Source organism: Benincasa hispida, chromosome 3 (assembly GCF_009727055.1).
Source record: "Benincasa hispida cultivar B227 chromosome 3, ASM972705v1, whole genome shotgun sequence".
NCBI lineage: Eukaryota > Viridiplantae > Streptophyta > Magnoliopsida > Cucurbitales > Cucurbitaceae > Benincasa > Benincasa hispida.
The window spans coordinates 24,624,448-24,642,312 of NC_052351.1; the positions used below are offsets into that span (position 1 = coordinate 24,624,448).

General features: G+C 39.0%; 1 protein-coding gene across 1 annotated transcript; it reads right to left on the bottom strand.

Moving 5' to 3' along the window:
- Positions 1-16,077: 16,077 nt before the first annotated feature.
- Positions 16,078-16,770, bottom strand: LOC120073502 (sporozoite surface protein 2-like). The gene has a single exon (XM_039026344.1). It carries the CDS (start codon positions 16,768-16,770, stop codon positions 16,078-16,080), a length of 693 nt encoding a protein of 230 aa, XP_038882272.1.
- Between the last annotated feature and the right edge of the window lie 1,095 nt (positions 16,771-17,865).

Below are 17,865 nucleotides of genomic sequence, written 5' to 3' on the forward strand. Positions count from 1 at the left end.
TCAATAATGGCTAGGAAGTCATACATTCCTCCCACTACATCGAGGTACTCTCAACTCTTTGAGTAAAATACATTTGACCTGTCTGAAACAACTTTTGTTTACAATGTCAATTTCAATCAATAACTCTTTATTGATATATGCAAGATTTTATGGAAACAAATAATACATAGTGATCTCGAACAATATTCCAACATTTAAGGGTTTGATATTAGCACTTATATTGGTCTTTTCAGATTTCTGAACTATATAAACAACTTTTATGAGTTCTCTATATTTCATATAGATTTCAAAAATACCTTAAAATTGAAATGATGTTAAAAAACAATTAAGGCAACTAGGTGTACAAAGTTTTCACTAGATTTCATGTTCTATCAAATAGTCCTAGAAATCTCAAACTTTCTATACTTTGATCCAATCGACGTATTTCGGTTTTATTTTATCTAACAAGTTTTGTACACTTTGAACTTTTCAAGTGTTCTAAACTTATCATTTTAGGTTAAATAATTACTTGCATTTATTGATTTCTAGCCATTTTAAATATCTAAATATTTACAAATGGATTTTAACTAAGTTGGTTCTAACAGAAGTTGCTTTGTAGTAGAACAAACATAACTTTTGTTAATGAACATTTCATTTACAACAAAAATTTATATAATTTGTTCTTTACAACAAGACAAAACAAATTTCATTACAATAACAAAAGTAGATAAAATCATCTTCAGATAGCAACAACAACATCTCCCACTGGTCAACTGAAGTACAGCAAGCAATCTTTAGGAACTAGTTTCTCTGTTTTGCTTTCTCTACTCTCTTCACTGCAAGGTATTGAGATCAGTTTCTCTTCCAATGCCTTTCTTCATTGCAGTGGAAACATTTTTCTTTATTTGCAACACTAGCCTTGCCTCTTCTACCAACGGGTTTCTTCTTCTATTTCCCCTTGTTCTTCTTAATTGGAATACTCTTAGTCTGTGAAGAAGAAGCAATATCAAGCTTTTTGGAGGACGTCTCTCTCTTCTCAGCAGTAGTAACATTTACTTCTGGTTCTAGACCTTTTTCTCTCATCATAGTCTAGTAAGCCTGTAGCTCATTTAGAAGAGTAGTCAAGTTATATTCTATTTTATTCATAAGTGCGTTAGTGCAGAACTATAGAAAACTCTTCGGAAGAGATTGTAGAATAAAACCAACTTGACTCTTCTCATCAACGACAACCCCATTTACTTTTGCCATATTGAAATGGACCATCATGTCCAAGACATGTTCTCTAACAAAGCCCCATTCTTTCATATGATAGTTGTAAACATATTTAATAGTATTATGTCTCAAGGAGAAGGATGGTTGTCCAAACATCCCATGGAGAGATTCCATAATCTCTTTGGCAATACCCATACTCTCGTGTTTCTTCGCCAAGACATCAAATATGCTGACAAGATCATAGGCATGGACTTTGTCATTAGCCCTGATCCATTTGTCGTATGCATCCCAAACATCCCGGTTTGAATTTGAGCCAGGAATGTGAGGACACTCCTCTATTAAATGAACCGTAGATCATCTATCACCAGTATAGTATTTAGGTTTGTTTTTTAGGTGACATAATTATCCCCAATAAGTTTATCAGATGCCAACAATTGTACTAATGAACTCGCCATTCTGAAAAATATAAACAAAATTTATCAGTGAATTTTCTTTTTAATCCCAATCAAGTTTTTAGTAAAGTAATAATATACCCAAGATTATTTTTGCAATGATACTATAACACGACATTATTGACTAAATACTATCCCCAGAATAACTCATATTCCGATAGTCATTTAGCTACCGTTTTTTTGTCAGAAATTACTAACTAGTAATTTTGTAAGTGTAACCCTCTGGTTTTATACCTCAGATGTCGGCCCAACGATGCTCCCAAATTGGAAAGTGAAAGTTGAAAACGACTTTAGAAATCCTATCCATTTCTGGAGTTTGAGTTGTTCCTAATCCTATGTTAAAACCCTCCAAGGGGATAGCCGTCATTAAACAACTAGCGAGGCTGACTTAAAGACGAAAAGCAGGTGCAGCATAGGAATCTCATGGTCCAAACAAACAGAAGAGACCGCAAGATACATTGACACATATTCTTTACCCACTTACTATGAACTACTTCCCCCATTTACTTTGATCTTGACCTCATGACGAACACTTTCTGAATGGTGGTCATTCCTAGGGTGACACGAAGTGTTGCACGGATCTCACGATGGAAATTTTCTAGGGACGTGAGAATTGAAATCAATATATCGTATATTTGATTTTCTATTGAACAGCTTCCTCTCATTCACCTTGATATTGATTCGCGCAACCTCTTTTCGAATGGAGGTCACTCCCAGGGTGACACGAAGTGCCACATGAACCTCAAGGTGTGAACATCTTGAAACGTGAAAATTAAAATCAAAACATCACATTTAATTTATGGTGAGCAACTTCTCTATTCACTAAAATCTCGATTCTTATAAACACTTTCTGAATAAAGGTCACTCCCACGGTGACACGAAGTGAAACATAAATTTCGATTGTGAACTCTTAGGGACGTGAGAGCTAAAAATAATCATATCATATATGTTTATTAATCTCCCAGTGAAGCGTTCTAACATATCATATACATTATTTATTTTCACTGAAGTGTTCTAATAGCATATCATATATGTTATTAAACTCCCACTGAAGTGTTCTAACGTTTAAACGGGGATACATTTCCTTAGGCTTGTTCCGGCTAATTAAACAACCTAAGTCTAGGTTTTTATTCAAAACGTTTATATTTGGATTTAACCTACAATGTCTAGCTGATAAACCAGTTTTAAAATCTCACATCGCTCACGTATTGCTCATAAAACTAGTTAACAACGCTAAATTATTTGGCCATAATTCCCAAGTAGGAGGTGTTCTGTAGACCGTCAACTTAAATACCCCCAGCCTTAGATAGGATTATATGCCGTTGAGTTTGTAACCCTAGTTTTGCATGTTTTAACGACATATTTTAACTATTTAAAATAGGTGATTAACCTACGTGAGCATGCAGTTATTTTTTGTTATGGATTTTAAATGTCTAACATAACAACTTACAAGATTTTAGACATGCTAAACATCCACAACATACATCAAAGGCATTAAATATTTAATATAACACTTATATTAAATAAAAGAAACCCTAAACATGCATACTATATATTATAACATTTTATAACATATTTTCAATGCATGTAACATGCTTCCTATGGTGGGGTTTTAAATCTACATGGCATACTTTATGCACATACAAGATTTATTTAATTATGACATACATCACATGTATAAATAATTAAACACATACAGATATGGTTTTAGTTTTGGCATTTTCAAGCAAACAAAGGCCTAATTATTATAAAAATCAGCAAAAATTGGCTCCAAAATGCTTCTGGACCACTTGAACGACGCCAAACCAGACCAGAATTTCCTGAACCAGACCAACCAAAAACCATTTTAGGCCAAACCGAACAGGAATTGAAAAAAATCGGTCGAACTGGCCAAACTCGCTCGTCCTTACTCGTCAAACCGGTTCAGAACTCGATGCTCTACGCTTGACCAGTTGAAACTCGCTGCTCAATTAGCAATATGAGTAGCGTTGCAATGCACAAGAGCAGCATTGCAACGCTGGCTGGAAGAAGCTCAGCAACAAATTTCTACAACTCGACCTTCTTCACTTCTTTCTTCAATTAAGACTTAATTTCAACTCTAATGACTCCAAATAAATTAAAGGCTCTTGAGCACACATATAAGCTCATCAATCAAGAGCCAATTACAAATTTAACAAAGGAATCAAAGAGAATTTAAATACCAAATCTTAGAAAACCATATCAGTGCACCATTTTCATATATCTCATGAAAAAACACCCACCAAGCCAAAATTAAACCAAAATGAATGCTTAAATGATGCTCTGATACCAATTCCTCCATTGCCTTCTTGTAAGACAATGGATTCTCAACCTCGCCATCAACTACCATAGCTAGGATTTCAGTTAAATCCACATAGCAAATAGGTGGGTTCGTAACCCCCCCACTACGTCGAGGTTCCCTCAACACTTGAGGTAGATTTGACCTACTAGATGAACCTACTTCAATAACTCTTGTCGATACATTTTTTTTTCTTTAGGCCATAGAAATAACCACCTCTCATTCCCTTAGGGTAGCCTACAAATAGGCATAAATTTGAACGTGGTTCCAGTTTCTTAGGATTAGCCTCAAGCACATATGTTGGGCAACCCTAGATTTTGAAAGACTTTCATCAAATTTACATGCATGTAACAAATCTATCTATTTCACCTTTCCAGGTAGGTTCTTAGGTAGGGGTGCGACGTTTCTATTGACTTAAGTACCCAGCCTAGCCAGAATCAACCTTAGACAAAAGGTCCCTTTTAGATACATTTGTTACATATTTAATCTTTTATTAGGAATCAATTAATCATATTAAACCGATTTAAAAGATTAAACTTAGATTTCAAATCTTATTAGAAATGTGATCTTAGATCTATCTCAATCAAATTTTAAAACACTTTTAAAATATGATTAAAGCCTAAGGTCTGCATGCAACTCTTTATTATTAATTTTAATTCTAATTTCATTAATTATAACACTTATAAGAAATGAAACAATTAAAACTAACTGATATTGCAAGCTAGGCGTACATAAGTTATTTACAACAATTATAAATTAACATAAGGTAGTGTCATGCTTCATGCAATGTTCATTCATTACTAATATATAACTTTTATATAAACAAGTAATGAACTAAGCTATAGCATACATACATACATGTTGGGGTTTATGCCCTAAAGTCTAATGTCCTGTAGTTTGTAAACAACTTTGTAAGAACGCTTGTGATGGATAATATATATGATATTTACTTCACTTCTTGAGTTTGCATATTGTTTTTATTTTACCATAAATCAATAAACTTAATATCCCTGGTTGTCTTTATGTAACTTAAGCATGTATGTAGTGATATACAAGTAGATCATGTCTTAAGTGACAACCAAAATAGTCTGTAGTATATAGATATAGGAGGGAAATCTTATCCTGGTAACACTACGGATACGGCCCATTTTGTAGAACTGTTACAAGTGTTGTGACTTGTCACAGATGATCTGATCCTGATCATTCGTGTAGCAGACATGAAAACGGGGGCATCTTATACAAAGAGTTTGTATAAGACCTGACCTCGAAGTGTTAACGTCTCTTCATATAACTCTGTTCATGACTGAGACTTCACTTCACTAGGATGACCATAAGTAACATGACCTCAATCCTGAGTGAGTTGGGAACTCCTGCCATTGAGGGCGATCCTTTGATTTGCATGGGTGCGAGTGGCCAAAGCGCCGACTCAAACCTACTACTTTGGGGATTTGTTTGATTTGAGAGTTGAGAGCTGAGAACTGATGCGTAATTTTATGCGGTGAAATTAATCAAATAAATTGTGGTGATGGGAATGCGTTGTGCAACAAGTTTTCTCAGCAGAATCCAAGTATAAATCCTACTGAGTTTCCTGGTAAGTCCAGGGTCGAACTCAGGGACTAAGGAAAATATGCGGTAATAATTTTTAAGAAGACTTTGCGGTAACAAATAAATTAATAATTGGTAGGTTTGTTGTTTGCGGTATAAAATGTATGTGGTGGAGTTTAAGAAAAGAGTTAATGTTATGAAAGATGTGATGAATATGCGGGGAACGGGTTGAGAAGGGGTTTAGCTAACACTTCCTAGGATTGCGTTCATGTTATGCGATCATGCAACACACCTACAATAGCAAATCATCTCTCAACGCAAATGCTACGGCTTCTAAGTCTAGAACGCATACGATATATATGATGAAGTCTATAGGACCTACACATAAGCCTCTATTCTTGTTTATGCAATGACAACTGACATACACACATACAAGGCGACCGCATAATATCATAACCTATCTCTAGGGTGCATGCGATGTATGTTGGCAAACAGAGCTTATCTCTAAGTCCCTATCTCTTGCTTATGCAGATCAAATCTTGCTCTCTCGAGTCTAGATTCTAACCTAACTCTCTCAAGTCTTAGGTTCTTTCTTTAGACTCTTTCTCGAGTAGCTCTAAAGGGGTGTTGGGCGCAACATAAGACAAGATGATCGTTTGCAATGAAGATCCTAGGTCATGTTAGCTTTGTTCTTCTCAACCCATTTGCTAGATTTAGCTACTCATGCATTCTTTTAAGAGAGTGAACAGATGTAGATAAGCAAGTTCCATTTTATAGATATAGAATTGAAATACAGAATAACAATGCGAAATGAGAATAAAGAGCCTGGTAGCAATCTCTTGCTTCCCAAGGCTTTTACATTGTTCTTCTCTACTCTGCTCAAAAGATAATCTCGCTCTCACGAGAGTCAGTCCTCTCTTTGCTTTTCCACGCCTCTGGTTCTTTCTCGAGCTGACCAGAGCGATCTTCCGATGTCTCTTCCTTTCTCTCGCTCTGCCTTCTAAGTAAAAGGAAAACTATGAACAAAGCTACTTCTATCTAAGGAAAAATTATCTAATTGTCCAAACTCCTTCACTGAAGATTGCCTTCGGTATTTATAGAGCTTCGAGGTGAAAGGCTTCTTCTCTCTTATGATTGCATTGATGGGATGGCATTAATTCTCTGTCTGATGCGCCGAATATGTCACCGAAAAGTTGAGTGTACTTGCTACAGTAGTTCGTTAACGGCTTGTCAACTTAATTCGGAATCGGCCGTCTTCAGCTTTCTGTCCAATCGTGATTTATTACGCTTTTCATCCAGATGCGCCCACCAAGTTGTGCTGGCTCTATGCTGCAATCTTTTTCAGCAGATGTTGGCAAGCACAAATCACCGCATATCCTTGCGGTAACACAATCTTTTGATGCGCTCGGCCGTTGATTTCTTTGGATCGTATTTTTCGCCTTGCGTCAATGCATATTCTGCACAAAAATACATAAGTTAACTATTTTAATGCGATGAACGCATGCGACCGCAATATTGTGAACTTAATGCTTTTTGGACGCAATCTTATATATTTTATCAACGCAAACCTGCATTGTTTAATAACTTAGTACTGTAATAACGTGCATTTCTGCCCGTTATCACACCCCCAAATTTAAACAATCTTGTCCTCAAGCATAAGTTAAAGATTTCCTTTAGAAAGTTGACCGCAATTTCTTTTCCTAGATTTCTCAAGGATGCCTTATTCAAATCCTATACACCAAAATTTTCATAATTCTTATTCAGGTATCTTCTTAAAATATTTCTAAAGTTTAGGGACCACAAGATAAACCTTCAAAAAGACTTTACTAGATTCCAAGACATTGCATGATTATTTTCAAAAAAAACTTTTTCACTGGGGTGTTAAATGATTTTTATCCTTGCTTATTTTAGACATTATATTTTTTTTTCTATCTGACCTTATGCTGATCCAAACGCCTTGCCTTCGTTTTGGCTTGCCCCCATGTGTGTCATGCGGACATCCAACTACGAGCAAGACGCTCTTTCTCAGACTAAACTCGTTGTTGTTGTTGTTGTTGTTGTTGTAAAGAAGTCATGCGATGTTCTTAGGAAGTTTCATAAACCACTAACTTCTAGAAATATTTCATGAGGTGATTATCCTAAAATTAAGTTGACTCTAGTGTGTACGAAAAAATAGAAGCATGTGTTTCATCATTGAAATCATAATTGGCAAAGAGAAATCATGCGGTGACTTACTAAATTAATCAATGTTAAATGATTGCGGTAATCAAAGAGGATGCGGTGATAAAACTTTCAAAATTAAAATGTGATGCGATAACGAAATTTGAACTAAAGTCAAGGAAAGATACAACCCCCAAATTTATAGTGTCGACCGCATTATTTGTTGACGCATCCTGCTTTACGGCGATCTACTTCCTTTGGATTGTGATGACGGAATAAAGTAGTTGCGTCTTCGTGTAGTGGCTCCACAATCATTTACCTCGATCGTTTGCAAAAAAAATATTGAGAGGGTCAAATGATTACAAAAAAACAAAGTTAACAAAATTTCTCTCTCTCTCTCTCTCTCTCTCTCTCTCTCTCTCTCTCTCTCTTTTTTGATAATCAAATAGCAAAATGATAATACTAAAGGGAATAGAGATAGGTTTATGAATTAAGGATTTCAACGGATACTTCACAAAACTTGCGTCCCTGATGAATTTAAATCACCTGATAGCGCAGGGACCACCCACTTCTTTCTCATTCTGAGTTTCTCAGGTCCACGGAGTCGACTTTGCGATCCCAATCTTCTCTGCGATACACTTTCACTCATTGCCCATTAACTTTGAATATGTTGGTTCCGTCATCATTAGATAACTCGACCGTGCCATGCGGGAATACCTTTCTGACTATGAAGGGTCCAGACCAACATGACTTTAATTTCCCAGGGAAAAGTCGTAATTGTGAATTAAATAGTAAGACCTTTTGCCCGACTTGGAGGTTCTTTCTATATATTTGTTTGTCGTGCCAGTGCTTTGCGCGGTCCTTGTAGATCTTTTCAGTCTGTCTCTTATACACATCTAGATGTGTATAAGAGACAGGCTTTGCGCGGTCCTTGTAGATCTTTGCATTCTCGTATGCGTTAATTCTCCATTCCTCCAGCTCGACCAATTGAAGTTTTCTCGCTTCTCCTGCTATTTTTAAGTCAAAGTTTAGCTTCTTCACTGCCCACCACGCTTTGTGCTCTAGCTCTAGTGGTAAATGACATACTTTACCAAATACAAACGCATACGAGGACATGCCTATGGGTGTCTTATAGGCAGTCGGGTATGCCCACAACGCATCGTCCAATTTTGTTGCCCAATCCTTTCGCGAAGGCTTTACCACCTTCTCCAGTATTAGCTTGATCTCCCGGTTGGACACTTCGGCCTGACCATTCGTCTGCGGGTGGTATGCGGTAGCCACTTTATGGAGGATATTATATTTGCGCAGCAATTCTTTAATGGTGTGATTAACAAAGTGGGACCCTTCGTCACGTATTATGGCACGTGGAGTGCCAAAACGAGTGAAAATGTTTTTCTTCAGGAATTTAGAGATATCGCCGCATCGCTTGCGGTACATGCCACTGCTTCTACCCACTTGGACACGTAATCGACAGCTAACAAAAGATAATTTTGACCATTTGATGGTGGGAATGGTCCCATGAAATCAATGCCCTAAACATCGAACAATTCAAGTTCCAAAATGGTGTTCATAGGCATCGCATGTTCCATGAAATATTACCCTTACGCTGGCACCGGTCACACTTCATCGCGTAGTCATCTGCATCTTTAAATAGTGTTGGCCAATAGTATCCAATTTGTAATACTTTAGTTGCGGTGTGCTGGCCTCCAAATTGCCTGCCATATGGTGAATCATGACATTGCGATAATATGCGTTGTTGAGCAGCATTCAGTACACACAGTCATAAAATCTTGTCTGCCTTCCTCTTATATAGATTTGGCTCATCCCAATAATAACATCTGCACTCATGCTGAGCCGCATCTTTTGTTGGTCGGTATAATCTTCGGAAAATTGCTCGTCTGGGAACACTGCACTCACCTCTAACTGATTGCGGTCAACCTTTGGATTTTCCAATATGGATAAATGATCTGCAACTTGGTTCTCTGTCCCCTTGAGATCAATTATTTCTATATCGAATTCTTGGAGGAGGAGAACCCATCTAATCAACCTCGGCTTCGCGGCCTTCTTTGTCATCAAATATTTTATCATCGAGTGGTCAGTGTGGATGAGTACTTTTGTTCCCACCAAATATGCTATGAATTTCTCTAACGCAAAAATTACCGCAAGCAGCTCTTTTTCTGTGGGATGTAATATTGTTTTTCTCTTCTGTGCCGCACTGCTCCCATCGCATACTCGCTCGCATCGCACATTAATTCAAGGGAAGTGTCCAATCTTGGTGCGATCAACACGGGCGTGGTCGTCAATGCGGTTCTTCAAAATCCTGACTGTGTTGAGCAATTGTCATCAAAAGTCAATGTTTCTATCGGCTCGCATCAATGCACCAGCGGTCGTGCATTTTTAAAAGTCCTTGACAAACGTCGTAAAATCCGGCATTGTCCCAAAGAAGCTCCTAACAGCGCTTCACTCATTGGAAGTGGGAGCTTTCAATTGCTTCATATTTTTGCTCTTTCCCACCTCCAACCCGTCCTATGTACTCTATGCCCCAACACAATGCCCCCCTTCACCGTAAATGGCATTTCTCCCAATTAAGCATAAGGTTCGTTCCTCACATCGTTTTCAATATTCTTTCTACAGTTGGGCAGCACTCGTATGTATGACCTTATACAAGAAAGTCGTCCATGAATATTTCTATAGGAGTTTTGAGATAATTCTGAAAAAAGATAGGCCATTGCACCTTTGGAAATGTGCTCAACACATTGCAGAGGGTCAAACGGAATGTGGCAAAAATCAAAAGTTTTGTACGGGCAGTGAATGTGATCTTTCTTGATCTTGGGACAATCATGATCTGATTATAACTAGCATAACCATCAAAAAGTAGTAAGAAGTTATTTCAAACCTGAACGATCCAACTTGTGTCAAATAAAAGGTAAAGGGAATGATCTTCTTAGTCTGTCGCATTGAGTTTGCGATTGTCCATAAAAATTCACCACCCGGTGACGATCCTTTGTGGTATCAGCTCGTTATTTGCCGTTAGGGGACTACTGTATCCCTCCTTTTTTCGGCACGCGTGCATAGGGGCTGACCACATGCTGTTGGCTGCCTATCGATAGATTGATGCCCGCATCTAACCACTTTGATTATTCCTTCTTTACAACCTCTTTCATCGCAGGGTTGAGTTTTAATGCTGATGTCTGCGATCGATTCCTTTGTGGTTCTCTTCAAAGATGAATTTTATGCCATACAACATAACGGGGCTTAATTCCTTGAATGTTCGCGAGCTCCAAAGCCTATTACATCTCACATATTTTCTCAGAATGCTCGCAGTGCATTCTCTTGGTCTTCGTTAAGATGCGGAGGAAAATGGAATTACTGGTAGCATTTCATTCTGTCCCAGAAACACATACTTAGGTGTGTTAGGTAAAGGTTTTTAGCTCTATTATTTGGTGGTGTTTTAAGGACGGTTGCGTTGTTTTTTTTTCTTCCATTTACTGTGGCTTTCTTCTTGGTGTTGTTCTCTTCATCTTCTCTTGTTTGTTTTTCTATGAATCGCAATTGCATGCAACAAATGGATGTGATCGCATCCTCATCTTCGTTTTCATCTTGCAGGCTTTTTTCTTTATTTTAAACTTTTTCTTCGTCGATTTCATTAAGGTCTCTTCGTTAGGATATTTCATGGCACGGTATATGTCTAAACTGAGCTCTCTGTCCATCACGCTCGAAGTGATCTCTCCTTTGTCACATCAAATCTAGGCACGACGGTTGATAAAAATGGTCCCCCAGGATGTGAGCACATCTTTTTCGACTTCGTAGTCCAAGATGATGAAGTCGGCTTAAGTAATATAAATTTATCGATTGTGACCAAGCAGTCCTTCACCTTCCCCTCTGGATGCACCAGAGAATCTATCGGCTAGTTGGGATAATCATGTTGTGGGCGCAAGTACCCACATTCAGCTGCCTTGAAATTGTAAGAGGCATCAAGTTGATGTTGGCTCCAAGATCGCACAGCGCTTGCCCGGTACAATCCTCCAATGGAGCAAGGTAAAGTAAAACTCCCAGGATCACACATCTTCGGTGGGATTATAGATATGGAGCTCTACGTCAAAGCCACCGTGGAAAACTTACCAGTGCCTCTTTTCTCTGGCTCTATCGCTTTTTTTTCTCCTTCTTCTTCTCAAGTCACCACAATCTCAGGTTCCAACGCAATTGGAGCAGTTCGGCTAGGCTTTTTCTTCTCCCCTACCACAGTCTTGCCACTCTGCAATGTCACGACTTGACATTTCTCTTTACCCGTACCCCCTAGGTTACGTGGGAGTTTCGTTGAACTTAGCAGGGCCCCTTGCGGTCTATTCTTGAGCTCGCTCGTAATTTGGCTCATCTGTAGTTCCAGGTTGCAGATAGACGTTGCCTGGTTTTGAAGCATAGTTTCGTTCTTCTCAATATATTGCTTCAGCAAACTTTCCAAAGAGGAAGATTACGGCGCCTGCGAATTGCTGGCTTGATTACTCATCTGACCGTTATTTCGCGAGAAAAATCTGAGTGGCCCTTCTTTTTGCACCACTGATTGGAAATTTTCCTACTGATTTTTCCACGTAAAGTTGGGGTGGTTTCTCCACCCAGGATTTTACGTGTTAGAGAATGGATTATTCTTCACAAAATAAATAAACTATGGGTTTTGTGGGCATTCCTCCATTGCGTGTCCTTCAACGCAAGTAACACACCATGCGGCGGTCTGGTTGATTGCGTTCACTTGCCCACTTTGCGTTGTTGGGCTGTTGATTGTGATTCCCTATATCAAGTTCATCATCGCAGTCATCTGACTCTGAAGTGATGCGATAGCACCATTGTTTGTGTCATTATCCTTTATTTTCGATCCCTGAATTCTCTCTCTCCTATCCTCGTGATTTTTAGAGATACGATCAAGGATGTTCTTGGACTCATCATACGTTTTGTCTAGCAGACCTCCAGCGGCTGCCCCATTGGCAGCAGTCTACGAAGCAAGGTTTAATCCGTGATAAAATAATCTCCATTTGCAAGCAGTCTGGTAATCCGTTGTGTGGGTAGTCTTTTACTAGCCTCTTAAACCTCACCCAAAGATCCTTGAGCGATTCGTCCATGTCCTGTTCAAAATTGGTTATTAATTTCCTTCTCCTGGCATTCTCAGTTGGTGGGAAATATTTCTTCATAAACTTCTCTACCACTTGTTCCCAAGATTTGTATGTAACGCGATTTGTATGTATGATATTCAATGCTCATAATGATGTGATACTACTACTATTTATGCGTTAATTAGAGATGCTCAAGTAGTATGCCATGCGTTGTCACACGTTTTCTTACGATGGAACCAAGTGAAATTCCACCACAAGTTTCTCAGTGTGATCTGAGGTCGAACACGAGGAAGTGGTGCCGGTTATTGCGGTATGTTCATGGTATATGCGATCGGGTTTTTCAATTCTTTATAAAAGTGTGTACAGTATGTAAATTACAGTAAAATAAAGGAAAGTAGTAAGATGCGATAAAACATGAAAATACAATAAACCTAAACTAGATGTTAGAGGATACAGGGTTTATGTGCAAGATACTAGGATTAAGGCTGGCTGTGAAGGTGGTGCAAAGACGTGGAATGCAACGACAAGACTTATGAACAGATTAGAAAGAGAAAGATAAGTATTACAAACAACGCAAGTTCTTAATCGAATTGAAGGTACAAATACTGTTCCGCTCTTCTCTTGGTATACACCTCTCAGTGATTGGCCGCGTTTCCCACATGTCTGTGGTGAAACAGAGTCTAACGTAATGAATGCAAGGTTGCTTCCATGTCTAGAAGTACTACTTGCTTTAGTTAACGCACTCTTCTGACCTTTTCTCGATAGATCAGAATGACATCTTCACTTCTGCTCTACAGGTGAAGATGCTGTCTAACATGTTTTAGCTAAACGTATTTTATAACTTTAATACATATTAATTCTTGGTGATTCATATTACTCATCAAGGGATTAAAAAACATCATGAAGAAAGTGACTAATGGGTGAATGAAAATAGACAAAAAAATGGTAAATGAAATCTATCGAAACATTTAATATTTCTACTAAGTGTTTGATATATGATGTGTGAATGTAGAGATAAAGAAAATATGGAATACAATGAAAGAGAGATAGAATAGATACAATCCGGTGCCAATGTCTTGGCACAGATTCGATGGAGATCTGCTTGCCCCCACATCATAGGAATGCCTGCGCGCAATACATATACGCCTAAACCGTCCTTGATACCGTTTCTGTCATAGCGTTAGTTAGGGATCAGCCGCCTTCTTGACCAAAATAAACTAGAGCCTTCCCTCCTTGGTAGCAAGACTTAGATTTCCAGATACGGATTGCCTCTTATGGAGACTTGCTCCATCTTGTTCCTGGTTGCGCTAAGTATCTTCAGCGCGGATCTCTCATTAGTTCTTTCTGAAATGATCATCAATGATATTGTTCCCCTTGGTTGCAACAGGATTATCATCATTTCTCTTTCTCTTAGATGATCGGCTCTTGGCCGTGCCAGGGCTCACTGCTATCTGTTACATCTTTGCTTTTGCTTGCACAAGGTGGGCTGGCTTGCCTTAGTCTCTTTTCTCTGCTCATTGCGTTGTTCCTCTTCTCGGCGTTTTGCGGTTCTTTGCCCTTACTTTTTATACAAGCGCTTTTGGCCGATACACTTCAAGGTTGATCGACGGGCGCAATGTGATAGAGATGTGTTGATTAGTTTCTCATGAGCCTTGAGCGCAAACGGTGACTTGGTCTCCTGCAAAACAAAGTAAAGTTTGGCTTGTCCTCAATCTTTTTGGCGTTAGTGGGTGTAATTGCAAACATTTATAATTATTGTCATACTAAGTTAATTTTCATACAATTGGCGCATAATTACTAACTTTTGGCCGCAATATCGAGATAAGATGGCATAAATAACTTGTATTTCTACAAGTTATCACACCCCCAAATTTAGATATATGCTTGTCCTCAAGCATATCTTCTACTAAGGCAATCATGCTCCATTCCTATCCTATATTGACAATTGGTTGCTCCAAATGTTACACTTAGGCATATTCCCTGACATCACACTTTCCTTCTATCCTTGCTAATTCTTAGGAAGCCCTACTTTATTCTTCTATGTAACAAAATTCTACTCAAAGACACTTTTCGAGTTTTCAAAATAGAATGCTTATCCCTTCTTTATCAAAACAACTTGATGTAACTATATGCTGTGAGCAAAACTTTGCATCATTTATTCACTTAGAGACAGTTGGTCATGGTTACACTCTTCGTTTTGGCTTGTCCTCACGGGTGTCATGCGAACATCCAACTACGGTAGTGTGCCAGTTCTAACTTTAACTCATGATAATCAGAGGAGTTGTCCCTTGCCTTCTTTTTCCCTTTTCGGCTTATACTACGTTGTTCTTGGAAACCCACCTTCATTTTGGCTTGCTCATATGGGTGTCATACGAACATCCAACTACGAGCAGGCTCCTTTCACAACTAAACTTTTATCAAGTTAGGAACAGTTTTGAAATTTTCCCTTGCACTGACATTGGAGTTTTGCACAATTTTTTTTTAAATGAAAATGGACGCATTTTCTGAAATACTGCATACTTCTGAGTTCATCTGCTCAGACCTTCCCCACCCCCAAATTTAAAGATGAGCAAGGTCCTATGCGTTGTTTGGATAGACTAGACAAACACTTAGAAGAAAATTTCAAAAAGAAGGTTTGAGCAGGACTTTGAAAGATAAAAGGTAAAGTATTGCTAAACTAAGAGTTAACGATGTGTTAGTCAAAATTTACTAAGTATGGGAAATGTTTTTAAGTGTAACATATAATACATCATAGCAACGCAATGAAGATCGTAAAAATACAAGAGTACAAATATAGCAACGATTAACAAAGGAAGATAAAGACAGAGGCACAGGCAAAGAGTAGAGTGAATTATGTACTTTTATTGTATTGACTATTAACAAAGTATGCGAATAGATTACAAATGGTCGCATTACAAACAAATTTTTCTCATGCCTGTACAAGAGTCAAAGAATTTGGTAAAGTTACAAAATAATAAAAGAATTGAATACAATTAAAGAATGGCCGCCTTAGATGTGGAGGCACCATCAGACCATGCAGATAGGCGGTAAGAAAGTTGAAGTATTCTTGATTGTGCTCCACTATCTGCTGCTGGTGTTGGAAGATCCTATGCATACTGCATTGGATATTGATGAGTGCTTCCCTTGAAGCTGCAGCACTGCGTTGAATCTCATCAATGCGCTCCATTGCTACCTCAAATCGATGGTTGAAGAAGTGATGCTGCTGAGAGACAAGTTCTTGCTGTTGGGCGATGAAGCTTCTCATTTCAGTTAACTCAGCAGCCAAAGAGGTGGAGGATGGTTGTGCCTACGAAGTCTCGCCAGCACCATTTTGAGGTTGGGCAGATGTGCCTTCACCCAAAGCGTGTGGGTCATTAACTTGCAGTGATGGGGTAGTGGGATGTAGTGATGAATTTGTTGGTGAAGGTGGGGCTGCTGGCTGAATAGAAGAGTTGGGGATAAGAGGAAGATTGGTAATCGGTTCACGAAGAGGGGAGGAGGTTTGCGCTGGCGAGCTTGGAGGGTTTGGAGATCTAATGACTAAGGGAAGAGGGTTTAAGGGCTCTGAGACGATCCACGGAAAGAAATATTGCCCCCGTTTATGCCCCACTAGTGCTTTGATCTGCCCTATGATCAACCTTCCCACATCAATAGGAATGCNAGAAGAGTTGGGGATAAGAGGAAGATTGGTAATCGGTTCACGAAGAGGGGAGGAGGTTTGTGCTGGCTGGCTTGGAGGGCTCGGAGATCTGATGACTAAGGGAAGAGTGTTTATGGGCTTTAGATCATGCACCAGTGACTCATGTACCCTCTCTTTTCCCCTATCTTCTCTTTTTCTTCTTTTTGGTCTGGGTTCCTGCGGCGTATTCAAATCAATCACAGGTCTTTTTGTTGGCAGTTCCGGGCAATGTGGGGAATCCTTGAGGAGCATCCTCAGAATTTTGATGTTGATGAGGTCGTGGACTTCGGGCATGGGCTCCTCATCAATGCCTACACCCATACTTAGGCATAATCTTGAGACGATCCACGGAAAGAAATATTGCCCCCGTTTATGCCCCACTAGTGCTTTGATCTGCCCTATGATCAACCTTCCCACATCAATAGGAATGCTGCGCGCAATACAATATACGGCCCTAAACCGATCCCTTGATACCGTTCTGTCATGCGTTGTTGGGATCAGCCGCTTCTTGACCAAATAAACCTAGAGCCTTCCCTCCGGTAGCAAAGACTTAGATTCCAGAGTACGGATGCCTTTATGGGAGATTGTCCATCTTGTTCCTGGTTGCGCTAGTATCTTCAGCGCATCTCTCATTAGTTCTTCTGAATGATCATCAATGATATTGTTCCCTGGTGCAACAGGATTATCATCATTCTCCTTTCTCTTAGATGATCGCTTCTTGGCCGATGCAGGCTCACTGCTATCTGTTACATCTTTGCCTTTTGCTTGCACAAGGTGGGCTGCTTGCCTTAGTCTCTTTTCTCGCTCATTGCGTTGTTCCTCTTTCTCGCGTTTAGCGAGTTCTTTGCCCTTACTTTTATACAAGCGCTTCTTGGCCGATACACGATTTGTATGTATGATATTCAATGCTCATAATGATGTGATACTACTACTATTTATGCGTTAATTAGAGATACTCAAGTAGTATGCCCTGCGTTGTCACAAGTTTCCTTACGATGGAACCAAGTGCAATTCCACCGCAAGTTTCTCGGTGTGATCCGAGGTCGAACACGGGGAAGTGGTGTCGGTTATTGCGGTATGTTCATGGTATATACGACCGGNACACGGGGAAGTGGTGTCGGTTATTGCGGTATGTTCATGGTATATACGACCGGGTTTTTCAATTCTTTATAAAAGTGTGTACAGTAAGTAAATTACAGTAAAATAAAGGAAAGTAGTAAGATGCGATAAAACATGAAAATACAATAAACCTAAACTAGATGTTACAAGATACAGGGTTCATGTGCAAGATACTAGGATTAAGGCTGGCTGTGAAGGTGGTGCAAAGACGTGGAATGCGACGACAAGTCTTGTGAACAGATTAGAAAGAGAAAGATAAGTATTACAAACAACGTAAGTTCTTAATCGAATTGAAGG